Source organism: Pyxicephalus adspersus, chromosome 9 (genome assembly GCF_032062135.1).
Source record: "Pyxicephalus adspersus chromosome 9, UCB_Pads_2.0, whole genome shotgun sequence".
NCBI lineage: Eukaryota > Metazoa > Chordata > Amphibia > Anura > Pyxicephalidae > Pyxicephalus > Pyxicephalus adspersus.
Genome location: NC_092866.1, coordinates 51,736,178 through 51,750,095, shown reverse-complemented (window position 1 = coordinate 51,750,095; position 13,918 = coordinate 51,736,178). Strand labels below are relative to the sequence as shown.

Genomic DNA, 13,918 nt, shown 5'->3' with positions numbered 1-13,918 from the left:
ACTATGTACTTTAACTACCACAAGGGATCTAAAACAAAATAAATACAACTTCAGCACCATAAAAGACTGCACATCTAATAAGGTAGTTGAATGTGTTTGATTTCCATCTTATTTCCATATTTTATGATTTATGTTGGTCTGCTCCTCCTGACTCTGCACCTCTTTGTCAGAGCTCCTGGGAAAGTCAGCTGTACAAGTCATATTTATTATATATTATTATTTCAACAGCATCTGTCTGGTGGAAGTACAGAATGGTCAGACATCTGACTTGACGAATTTGTGGCCTATTATTTAGGTGTGAGAAAATTAAATATCCTTGTTTACATTATTCATTAGACATAGACATTTGAATATAAAAAAAAAATCAAAACTTGACATAGAACTGCAATTTGAATTTCTCCATCATATCAAGGTGCCAATATATCTTTCACTTGTCTGTTGTCATTGTTTAAAAGTTATAGAGTTCCTTGCTTGAACGTTGTTATAAAATACATTGTTGCTCATTAGAAAGACTAAAAAACCTACTAGGTTATAGCAGAACTCCAAGCAGATATATTTTGCATTGAATTCAGTGATGTATTCAATGAATGGTTAATTTTATTCTTTATAGAAAAATAATTATGGAAATAAAGCCATTTTGAGCTTCTTCTAAAAATGCAGAAAATATGTGTAGAAAGACAGTGCAAAAGGTATGTGGGGGCATTATGTGAAGTGTGGAGAAGGATAAGTAGGGGAAGAAGCTATTAGGGCTGTGCCCCATGACAGGCGACAGGGAATTACCTGGGGCATAGAGTCTAAATGTCTCCTGGTCTTTACCAGAGCACCTGCACCTTTGCTGCTGGGAGAACACCAGGTCGTTGCCCCCAGGGTCTCCCCACCAAGGAACAGAAGGCTCCAGCATAGGGACAGCCACGATAAGGTACTGGGTAGGCCATTGGCAAGAAATAAGTTTGAGACAGGCAGCAAAGGAGGGAAAAAGTCTGGACTGGCCAAGTTCAGGGCAGCATGGTCAAGGTTAGGCCGAGGACTGGTATGTGAAAAGGATATATATGGCAGAGTATAGCTGGGCTAAGTCTCAATTAACAAACTGAGAATCCAGCCTGGAACAAGCCAATAGCAGGACAAGATTGAAACCGAGAACTGATCAGCTCATTGGCTGCAGCACATACTCTGAAATACTCCAGTCAGTAAGGTAAGCATACCTTTTAATTTCCTAATAATAGAAAGATGGATATCTTTAAGCAAAATGTATGTAAGCACGCATGGGACACACTTCTGATTTGGCCTCTGTATGTGGACCAAGAACAATCAACCAGGGTTCCTCCAGAGGTTGCTAAAGGTTCCTTGTGCCTCCCAGGTCAGTTTAAGTGACACCAATGATCTGTAAGGGTGCCAATCTTCCCAATGGCCAGCAATGTAGAATACTCTTGCCGCGATCACCACACTAATGTACCATGAACTGTGGTTATATAAATTGTAGCAGGGGTGCCTTAAAGACCTACGGGTTTTATCAAGGGGTTTCCCAATAAAAAAAGTTGAGAAACACTGTTATAAAGGCTTGATAAAACATTTAGTGTTGTATGACACTTTTGGAAGTTAAAAAAGTTTCCCTTTTTATGGCGGCTCTTGGATCAGATAAAAAAAAGGAAAACGGAAAAGAACTTTAAAGACAGAGCTATTTAGTTTCAAAACTTAGACAGCCCCTTGGAATAAGCTCTGTCCCTAAATTGCTTCTCAGTAGCACAGTTCAAATGAATTTTGATTTCTTCTTGCAATTACTTTAATTCCCATAGAAAGCAAAGGTTTATCTGGCTTTAATCCAGACCTGGGAACAGGCTCTGATCTATGCTACACCGAATCACAATCTATGGCTGTGCAGCACCATTGGGGTGGATCAAATACTTCCATGGAAAATATATCTCCTAATGAGGGAACAATGTGTTCTATTAGTTTGAAATTTGTCATACTAGATCTTGTTTAAAGATCTCAAAAGATAAGTAGCAGGAAAGAATTACAACATAGTCATTCCTAACTTTAATTCAATGAAAATCAGTAAGAGTAAATGTTTTCTTGATTTTTTGCAACAAAAAAAACAACATTCTTAAGCAATAGACAATGTTTTTATTATACATTTAATCAGAATTTTAGACCTATTCCCTATTTTAAATTGGTGTAATCTAAGTTGAAGCTGCATTGACATGTCCTTTAAATTTGTGGTACCCATGTTCACATGTACCCAGGCACTCATATACCAAATATCTGTTCTGCTAATGGACATCCTTGCAGACAGGTATGGAATTTGCTCTAAAGAACTTCAAGATTCATGCTATGGTTTACCCCACTGACAACAGTGAACAAGCAAGTAGTTTGCAACCAGATTATCGTGGTGCAACTGACCATTGCATCTAATATATGAACAAGGACATGGACACCCATCCAAAATCTGGAATTCAAGTGTATCCAGGGAAGGGTACTGTTAATGTTACAACATAAAAATATATCTTAGACAAGTGTACGCTTGGGAAAGTCCTGTTGTGTACCAAAATGACTGTGTTGATGTGATCAAAGCCAACATTGATTCTGAACCAGGTCTTCCAATATCAGAACTTGACCTCACAAATGTTCTTTTAGAAAAATGGACATATTCACACAAACACATCCAACAATCTGGTGGAAAACTTTCCATTAATACTCGGGGTGTGGGAGTTGGATGTCCAGCCGGCTCATGGACACATTGAAAAATGGAAACATTCACAGGAACACATCCAACAATCTGGTGAAAAACTTTCCATTAATGCTCGGGGTGTTGGAGTTGGATGTCCAACCGGCTCATGGACACATTGAAAAATGGACACATTCACAGGAACACATCCAACAATCTGGTGAAAAACTTTCCATTGATGCTCGGGGTGTTGGAGTTGGATGTCCAACCAGTTCATATAGGTGTGAAGTCCTTTTTTTACCATATAGTGAATTTGAATTTGGCTTGTGAGTTTAAAAAGTTGGAAATTTTGACCCTTACCTGTAACCAAAACATACCATCACAGTATGGATTTATGGTCTGCATTGTAGACACCACTTGCAGAACTGTCCTGGTATCCAAAATCTCATATCATAATGTATTACAAGAACATTTCCTAATCTCCTAAAATAAAACCCGTCCGCTTAAGAAGTAACTTGTATCAGCCCCAAAGCCTTTGTCCTAACCTTGTTTGTCTCCTTAAGAATTATTCTCCAGTTTTATCTTATTTTCAACTTATTCTTGAACACTTTTTCCAATTGAAATTGCAGTAGCCATAAAAGGCTAACGTGTTGCAAAGATACAATGGTTGGCTCCAGCAGAATAATGTCAATGATCAACCAGACTAATTCATCAAATCTGGATCTCCCACGATGCCTAAGGTCCTCTTATAAAACAGCTGCCAGCCTTTTTCTTCATTAGTTAAATAGGACAACATGAGAACAATTGGAACATTTCTGTGTACGTTTTATTTCATTCTGATAGTAATGATTACTATTGGAGGAGGACGTTTTATCTATGACATTCACAGAAAATGTAAGTACAAGATTTTAGCATGGAGGCAGCAGATATGTCTACTGGGTTTATAACATGTTTATGTGGTGACGATTAGGTTGTTGGATAAATGGTAATATATTTAACGGTTTGGAGCTGTTAGGTTACTTTAAATGAGAAAATTGAAATTAAAGGATACATAAGCCCAGTCCCTGAAATCTTCTATAAGCTTTACCTCCAGTTAAGGTTGAAACTCTATGAAGAGCAGTTGGTAGAAATCTACTCTTGCAAGGTTTAAATTCTCATTTTTACCAAGGTTTTTGTAAAAAACAAGTTTACCTAATTTATACATAACTCTCCACAACTGGCGTACTCCTATTCAATCAGATGCAGAGGGTTGTGACAGCTTGAATTTCCTTTTGTGAAAGCAAAGCTGCAGCTGTCAGTGGGAATTATAGTATTTTATTTTTAGAATATGGTCAATAATTGTTTAAATCATAGAATATATTTACACATTTGACACTGCTAAATTATCTGTGGTCTCTTTGCCTTCATTGGGGAAAAATATAGCTTTTGTGTTTTTTTTTAATTATAATGTTAACCTTTTACTCCATGAAAAGACACAAGCTTCCTTCCAATGCCAAATAAAGTATTATTGTTGATACGATAGAAAATTAACACATTTAGAGTCTGTACTTATGGGCATTTGTTTCCTTTAAGCAGGTTTTGCATTTGCGTATCAGTTGATAGGTCCTTAGATCATTAGGTCAGATATTTTTCTGCCACTATATTTGTAGAAGGGAAAGAATTAAAAAAAGGATATACAGGTAGTCCCCGTGTTACATATGAGATAGGGACTGTAGGTTTGTTCTTAAGTTGAATTTGTGTGTAACTCGGAACAGGTACATTATTTTGATAAATGCAATTAGGACAGATGTTTGTCTCAACATATTATTAGGCAGAGTGGCGTCAGTTACTAAATAAAATCCTCACTGTGAGTTATTCTCAACAAAGCAAAAAAAAAAGAAAAAACTATTTGGAGCCTAGACATTTATTAACGTCTGGAGTCTGTGCTCAATTATTTTCTTGGTCATTGAAGAGTTACAAGATGTTGCTCAGCTGTGTTTTGCAAAAGATTTCTTCTACAAGTCATGCAAACCGCCCCCCTACCCCAAGCACAGGAGCGAGCAGGGAACCCCTGTTGGTATCTAGGAGTTGTCTGTATGTCGGATGTCCTTAACTCGGTGACTACCTGTGGTTGATAATTGTCAAAGTCCTGATTGGCTTCTATAAGACTAAAATACCTGTTGGTGCCTAACTGCTCCTAATTGGGAATTTTATGTTAAGGTAAATTTTACTAATTTGCGTTGATACATAACACTATGCTAAGGAATTCTTCTTAGACAGTCACATTTTAGATTTTATCTATAGAGCTAGTATATAGCAATGTAGAAAAGTCCTTCTAAGCTGGATATTGTCATTGGACTTCCAATGCAAGAGGTGTGTTAACTTTTTCTCAGACTAAGATACTCTGTAAACCTCCTCTAAATATCTATTTAGATGCCAGGTGTGGAGAGCGACCTTCTGTGAATGACTATAGCCTTCTCTCAAGAATTGTCGGTGGGACAACAGTAACGCAAAATGATTACCCCTGGATGGTAAGTTTATTTTCCATGCTATAAAGGGAACGTCTTTGAAGACAGATTCACTTAAAAGTAATATTTTAATTTTGGTTGGTACCAGAAAGCTGAATCATGCCAGCTTCATCGATCATTTGGAGACACCCTTTGGATCAACTTGGATTATCTGGTTTTTATACATTATGGAAAATTGAGGGATACAAGCAATGGCCATGGAGATAGCAATGATTGTGTGTGACTGAGTTTGTCTGAAACCTAGTTGTGAAGTAGGTTTAATAAAGCATAAAATTGGACTTGAAAATAGAAATAAAAAAAATGGAAATAAAAGTAAATTTGAAGCCATCCAACTTGATAACAAGGACTGAGATGTATTTATCTTTCTTAGAATATAATTAAAGAATCTACCTATATAGGATTTCATCCAGTTCTTCTATCTATTTTTCCAATCTTGATAGTACAGTATCAGTCAATTTTCACCCTAAATAAAGTTTTGATTTTTGTATGAATGTACATGGAATCCCATCTTTTGCTTGCTTACTATTGCTTTCCATTGTGCTGGACTGGTTCTAAAAAATTCAGTAGACAGCACATTTTCCTAGTATTTATTTATTCACCACAGTGATTCCGCTGTAGGTTATGGGTGCTAAGGATTCATGATCTTTGTGTTTTTTTGTACATGTCTCCTTGTTGTGGCCTATTTCACTATATAAAGTAGTGTCTAATGATTATAATTATACTTTTTAATAATTGCAATTATTCTTGCTCAGGCATCAATAAAACAAAAAGGAAATCATATTTGTGGAGGAGCCATTGCCAGCGAGAGTCGTGTTATTACTGCTGCTCACTGCGTAACTGACAAGTAAGACTATATATTCTCTGAGTAAGTATGTTCTTACATGATTCAGGTTGTTGTATAGTATGTGCAAGTCTTGACATGGTCAGCTGTATATTGAATAAAACAAGTGTATGGCCACCCTCTGCAGAATAAAAGCAGTCCTGGCCACTTCTGCTCAATGTTCAGCTCAGTCGCCTACTAAACAATAACCACCCTAACTGCCTTCTGGAGAATATCAACCTTGGTAGCTAACTGCGGAATATCCACCCTGGTTGTCTCCTGTGGATCCGGGGTCCCCAATGGGCCGTGGACCGTCTGACAGCTGGTCCGCGAGAGCATGGAGATCAGCAGTGGGGTGGTGGGTGGGTTGTGTCCAAAGACAGGCTCAGACCTGTGATGGGAGAGTGGCCGGGTTCTGGCATCAAGGCGCGACTATGAGGGAAGTTTCTTCCCCTTTAAATGACACCAGGATCTCCGTGAATGAGGGGCCCAGAGATTTAGTGGTCTGTGGGTCTGAAAAGGTTGGCAACCACTGTTTTAGAATGTCTGTAGTCCTTGATAATTCCCTATAGAACCTCCTTCTCTGTAATGTTCACAGTCCCTAATCGCTTTACAAAGAATTTTCATTGTCTTTGATTACTTCATAAAGAATATCTGTTTTGAGGGTTCTTCAAGTAGTAAGACTGGTTTATTTCCCTTTTATTTTATTTTAATCAACTTCATTAATGCTAACATAGACAATACAAAAGCAGTCAGTATAATATTATAATAATCATACATTTCTCATGGAACAGAAGTCCACACATAACCAATACAGAGCATGGCGTACAGCCCAGTGAGAGCTCCCACATTGAGCACTATGTTAGTAGGAGTCAGACACAATGGTGCTAGCAGCAGTTTTTCTCTTTGCCTATACAGGTACGTTTTATTGTCATGTGGACTTGGCTGGGGACATGGTTGGGTTATGGCATGAGCGGGCTTTGTAAAAACTGTTTTGTGGACCTGAAGGTTGTGTGGATGTGGGCATGGTGTCTTATAGTTGTGATGTGGACCTGGGTCATTTACGGAATAATTCATCATGAGGGTGGGCCTGGGATTTGGGCCTGGGGTTTATGGATTATGACATGGGGGTTTTATGGCTAAAATGTGGACCTAGGTAATATGGATTATGGCATGGGTGTCTAATGGTTGGAATGTAGAACTGGATAATATGGATTTTGCCAGGGGGGTGAAATGACTGGAATGTGGACCTGGGGGTTATGGATTATATCACGAGAATCTAATGGCTGGAATATGAAAATGGGGGATATGGATTATGACATGGGGTCTAATGACTGGAGTGTGGTACTGGGGGTTATAGTATTGAGGGTTTAATGAATGGAATGTAGAATTGGGGGTTATGAATTATTGCATAGGGGTCTTTTGACTGGAATGTGGACCTGGGAGTTATGCATTATACCACAGTGGTCTAATGGCTGGAAAATGAAAATGGGGGATATGGATTATGCCATGGGGTCTAATGACTGGAGTACCGAACTGGGGGTTATGAATTATGGCATAGGGGTCTTATGACTGGAATGTGGACCTGGGAGTTACGAAATATGGTCTACATTTTGTTGCCACAAGCCTGGCTAGTATGTGCTATTAGTATGCTAGAACAGGTGTCAGGCCAATCAGAAAGAAAAAACGTAACAAAGATGGAAAAGGTATATATACAATAAGAGATGGAATTAGTTTAGCCACATACCTGGGGATCAACTAAAATAGTGTACATCCAAAATTTCTTTTATTTATGAACTGTTTGTTTTTGTGCTTTATTTTGCCCGAAAAAGTAAGCCTGCATACAGCTCTATCAATAGTCATTTGTTAAAAGTAGCTGTTCCCCTAGTAATACCTTTTCAGCTCTGGTTGTATGATGAATTGCAGTTTTTCAGCAATTGGAAAACTCTGACCTCATCAGCATTTCCTAACTCTTGTCTAAATGTCATTGGATTTCTTTATCTTAACAGAAACGTTACAGGGGAATTCACGGTATCTATTGGGGGTCGTGATCTCTCTTTCAAACAGAGTGCTGAGATGATTTTTGCCATTTTGAAAGTGATTGTCCATGAGGAATTTAACCCGATGAAGCCTATTAACCACGACATTGCTGTATTAGTGCTGGTTCGGAACATCATATTTGGTAAGCAATGTTTCCCAAGTTACATTTACCAAAATAGAATAAATAGAGTAGTGGACCTGCACATCATTGCAATATTGTTGAGTGAGGAAGTGTGCAAGGGTTCCTTGGTGATGAGTAGGTGTCCAGGCAAACCTCCCTTTCATTATCACTCTAATAATATGGAAATGCCTCAACCCTTTCTTCTATGTAAGGCCTTCCATCACTATTCTGAGTCACCACATTTCTACTTCAGTCTATATTAATGTTGCCATGAAGTCTTCCACATTTGCCACAGCTATAGAGATAGGGTTTGAGTTGAATACTTACATAGACAAAACCCATATTCTGCATGTTTGAGCTTCAAGGCTTATGTTGAAATGTATACAGGTAGTCCCAGAATTAAGGACATCCGACATATAGACGTCTCCTACATACAAGCGGTTGTTCCCTTCTTTCTCCTGTGCAGGAAGGAGGCTTGATGGGGAGAGGGGATGGTTTGCTTGATTTGCAGAAAAAACATTTGCTAAGCACAGCTGAGGTTGTGGGTGATCTTAAGAGCTGAGCTGATCTGTAACATCTTATAACTCTTTAATGACCCAGACAAACTCTGCAGTTGTTTCTTTTTGCATATCAAAGCACAGCTTGCTTCAGACATTAAAATCTAAGCCCTATAAAGTTTTTTTTTATGCTTTGGTTGTGATTAACACACAGTGAGGATTTTTTACAGTATCTGATAATGCCTAATATTATGTTAAGACAAACATCTGTCCTAATTGCATTTATTAAAATAATGTACCTGTACCGACTTACATACAAATTCAACTTAAGAACAAACCTACAGTCCCTATCTCGTATGTAACCTGGGGGCTACCTGTATTTTACTGTGATTAATCCATAGTAACTAAATTACCAAGTAATACTGAATCATGTGCAAAGAAATCTAAAAACAGAATTGATCCTTGCACATGATTGTATGGTTGAAGTCAGCAGAGTTCCAGTTCATTTACTAAGTGAAATTTCCCTGCTAAGCCACTTTGCAAATTGAACAGTCAATTATCTTTTAGTAAACTAACCCCCAAATCCCTGCATTTTCTTATTATACTTTGTTAATTTTTTTGTAATTTATAACTACATATTTATACCATAATATTGAACCTTGTAAATGTAAAATTATTGTTTCTTTATTTGCAGGTGCTGAAATTCAACCGGTCTGCCTGCCAAGCCCAGATGAGAATTTTCCATCAGGTTCTCTGTGTGTTGCTTTAGGATGGGGACGCATTGAAGAATGTGAGGGGCATTTGTTGTTCTGAAATGACCAGGGATGGGATAGTTTTTTTTATTTATGCCTGTGCCCAGGCAACTGTTGTACTCCCTTTCTAATGTTAATCTACTTCTAGAAACTTTGAACAAATGCCAATATTGGATTTCTGTAGGCACCTTAGAATCATTTCATTGCCTGAAAAAAAAGAATTAACAACATATTTTTAAAACCATAATCCCAAACAAAAGTGAGGTTACATCAGGTTTACAAAAAGACCTACCTGTGTTTTCTTAATATTACTTACTAACTGCCCTCCTTATGAGGCAAGGTCCCATATGTTGTCATTTAAACCTGTGATTTGTTGATTCATTATTCCCCATGCATCTGAAAAAGCAGCCCTGTCATTTGCTGAGAAACGCACTGTTTAAACAATCGCACTACTTGATCCTTAGGGATCTCTTCTTGTCTAGAAATGCTTTTATAAGTAGTAGGGACCTATTGGCAATACATGTTTATGGCAAGCTCTTTTTTGTACCCTGATTGTTTAGGATTATGATTTTGCCAATATGTTATAAATTACATTTATGATATTTATTATAACCCGTGGTATATGTAATGATTCTAAAGTGTCTACAAACATCCCATATTAGTATTTTTTCTGTGTTCAATGTTTGGGATTGGGAACATCTCTTAATCCTGTGGTTATATCTTGATTGACTTCTATAAAAGTTGGCAACTCAAGACATACCTGCATAGTTTGCTTTATATTCCTTTCCCGTATAAGGGAAATATTTTATATTTATATATATATATATATATATATATATATATATTTATATTTTATGTTTTTTCTCTTTCCTGTCTGATTTTCTAGCTGGTCCAACATCTAATAGTTTACAGCAGGTGACACTACCAATTGTTGACCACGACGTGTGCATGCGTGCAATGGAAACTTTGGGCCCAAGTGCAACATTTAGAACTGCAGTATGTGCTGGATTTCCTGAGGGAGGAAAAGATGCCTGTCAGGTTTTCATTTCATATTGTTATTCTTATATTTATTAGTCACTATTCACTGATCTTCAACTATCTAGGTTCAGCTATGCCATTATCAGCTTCATCAGAGATGTTAGAGGTTTTCTTTTTAAATTAGCGGAAACCTGAACTAGAAACTACTAGGATCTGACTGCTAGTACAGACAATGCCAACACTCCTCCAGTATATAGACATGTGTGACTTTGGGATAACATTTTTTACATTTTCATTACCAAAATAATAAATGTTTAAATTAGTAAATGCCTTTCCAAGCGGGATTGATAAATATTAAATATAAACAAAGTCTAGGATCCAGCCTGTGGTTAAATGATAAGTTTCTGGCAACCCCTGAATTTTATTGAATTAAATGGAAAAGTTTGTGAGAGAATTAACCAAACCGGAAAAAGAGAGAAAAGATTTGTTTACTATCTTATAGACGCTGACATATGAAAAAACGTATGGAGCAAAAACAAGGAGTTATCTTGATATAGTTCAATTGCTGCACATTTGTATAGTTACAAAATGTAATATCTCCCAATTTCTTGGAAAGAGACATCACAGTTCATGTAGTAATATTTTGTAGTCCCATTGTCTGACGCATTTCACCATGTGGCTTTTTCCAGGGAGGTTGAGACAAGCAACAGATACTATACAAAAAAATATCAAATTATTAGTTATGTCATATCACATCGAGCCCCTAGAATGTATTTTACAGATTTAGGAAATTTAAAAAGCTAAAGTTACACTGGATTTTAGGGGCAAGTTAGATTCTGTACAAGTCAGGGGTGTTTAGGGGTGTATGCAGACAGAAAGTGTACTGCTGCTTTTGTAGGGAAGTTTTTCTTAGGGTTATGCTGCAAGCCATGGGGAATCTCAACATCAAACAAGCTGTTGGAGATCAAACATTTGTGAATCTTTAGGTGTATTTTTTAGATATCATTTTAGCTTGGCATATATATTAAGACAAGCAGTCAGTGAAATATTAGGCTCTAAAATGAACAAGTATTGACAAAGTTACAGTGTTTTATGTGATTTATTTTTAAGGGTGACTCCGGAGGTCCATTCCTCTGCCCTCGAAGTCACGGGAGTTGGGTTCTGGTTGGCGTCACTTCTTGGGGCATGGGATGTGCTCGCAGCTGGTCCAACAATATGATGCTGCCTCTAGACAAGAAAGGGTCACCTGGAATCTTCACAGATGTTAAAAAAATGCTTAAATGGTTGTATGCAAAACTTGACCAAGGTAACTGACATATTTTTGGATATCTATACAATATACTATGTAAATTTTTTCAAATGTACCATGTGCAGCCAACAAGTGGGACTCAAGTATAAGCAGATTTGCAAACGTTTAAACGTTTAAAAAAGCTCTGATGATCCTACAAGAAATCCAATGAGCTCCCTATTTTTTGTAGTAAGTTGGTATTGCTGCCTCCTCTGTACTAAAATCCCAAGTACCTTGTTAGCTGAGGCAGAGTTCCACTCTGTTGTACTACAGAACGAATCCAATAATGGAGCTGAGGGAGATGAGTTCTGTATTTGAACAAGGGGAACTTGGGAAAAGCTGACCACACTTCTTAGGATTTAAATTCAGAAAGGGCATTATGGTCAGCCCACTACAAGAAGTTAGAAGTTTGCTGGATTTGTTAGAGAACATCAGATATTTTTTGTACTTGCAGCATTTTAAATAAACAGTGTACGAGTGAATTATTTGCAGAGGTACGTAATGAAATGCATGGTCTTTGAATTGTGGCCAGCAGAGGTTATGATGACCAGTATTAGCACCGGGGATCCTGGGTGACATCTATACCCGAACATGTACTGCAGCTAGCAATTTAAGTATCATTCTGTTGATTGGCATGTATTTAAAATGTTGAATGATATAACTGATGCGGGCTTACTTCTAGGGGCATTTACCTGGGAGCATCAGGTTGGCACTTTATTAAATGGGGCATCCAGATTACATTGTTTAAATGTGATCAATACCATTACTTAGGTTTTCCTGTTTAGGGGATCTGCCATTTAGCAATAAAGATTTAATGGGTTACCAATGTTGGGTTTTCATGAATTTCGATGGATTTACATTATTGGACAGTGTAATTTAGGTTTAAGATACCTTTCTATGTTTTTTTTTTTACATTTCACTTTTTCTATCAATTTGTAAATGTTATTCATGTACAGTACCTAGTGGGTGCCCAATAGCTAGTTGCCCACTTATTAAATAGAGCTTCTTCCGGATTCCTTGATAAGGCCCCCAAAGCACCTCCAGATACCGATAATCCGATTTTGCTTGATGAATCAGGGGCTGTATCTTAACATTGAACCCATTGAAACACAATTTTTTTGCGTATTCTTAGTATCATGTTTGGTTTGAGGTTTGCCTGGACCCTGTTTGACATGTTATTACTGGGCTGTTATGTGGCATTGGCACAGTAAATACTTTTTCCTGGAACTCGACAATAAAGCCTATTTTTGTTCAGATATCCCCTTATTGTGCATCTTGAAACAACAAAAGTACAATTTACAGGGAACCCTGCATTTCAGCAGAAGTGGCTTATTGCTTTTTCTTGACAATTTTCCTGGCAATTGTAGCTGAAATCTTGTCTGGGTACCCATCTGTTTCATACCCTTAACTTTCCACTTTTTTGGGTTCAAACACTACCCACAGGCATATTCTAAACTTTGAACAATTTTTTTTTTAATATCCATTTTTTTTTATATCCAGATTGTTTTTTAATATCCGTTTCCTAAATTTTACAATTCAACAACCTTTCCTAATTAACAGTTATTTTGCTTTACTTAGAATCAAGAGCAGTCAGTGAATGAATTTAAATTGATTACAAATAAAGAAGTTCTAGTTAGCCCCAACATTCAAGGGTATGTGTACTTTTGATCAGGCCTGAGTGATGTTTTAGGTTATCATTATGATAATGATACATTTCGTTGTTTGAGCTCTCTTTTAATAACAAACAATGGCCATTATTTCACAAACCATACCACTGTATTTAAATATATGCGTAGAAATGTATATACAAGGGTTCTTCAAAACGTTTCTGCACTTTATTATTTTAGTTGGAAATAGTGAGGACGCTAGGTTGAGTACTTGACCGGGTCTAAGAGTGAATGTGACTTGTCTGGCAAGCCCGTGGACCTTACAGTTGTCACGCTATGTTAAAGATAGCTGCGAAATATATAAATCAAACCAAAAAGGAACAGCATTCTATCATACGTTATTTGTGGGTAGAAGATCTGTTGGGGGCACAAATTAATCCCCCCTTGTGCTCAGTATGGGGATAAAGTTCTCCCCCGTACAATCGTCTATGAATTATTAATATTATGTTTATTATTATTATTATTAATAATAAACGGGATTTATATAGCATCAACATATTACACAGAGCTGTACATTAAATAAGGGTAGCAAATGACAGACGGATACAGACAGTGACTCAGGAGGAGAGGACCCTGCCCTGAAGAA

General features: G+C 37.3%; 1 protein-coding gene across 1 annotated transcript in view; it reads left to right on the top strand.

Annotated features, from left to right (window-relative positions):
* LOC140337742 (ovochymase-2-like) overlaps positions 1-13,918 on the top strand; it is a 33,418-nt gene that overhangs the window by 534 nt on the left and 18,966 nt on the right. The window contains exons 2-7 of the mRNA XM_072421541.1: positions 5,082-5,172; positions 5,922-6,013; positions 7,999-8,171; positions 9,342-9,437; positions 10,286-10,437; positions 11,488-11,683. Coding sequence (XP_072277642.1) covers positions 5,082-5,172; positions 5,922-6,013; positions 7,999-8,171; positions 9,342-9,437; positions 10,286-10,437; positions 11,488-11,683 — 800 coding nt within the window. The remainder of the gene's footprint in view (positions 1-5,081; positions 5,173-5,921; positions 6,014-7,998; positions 8,172-9,341; positions 9,438-10,285; positions 10,438-11,487; positions 11,684-13,918) is intronic.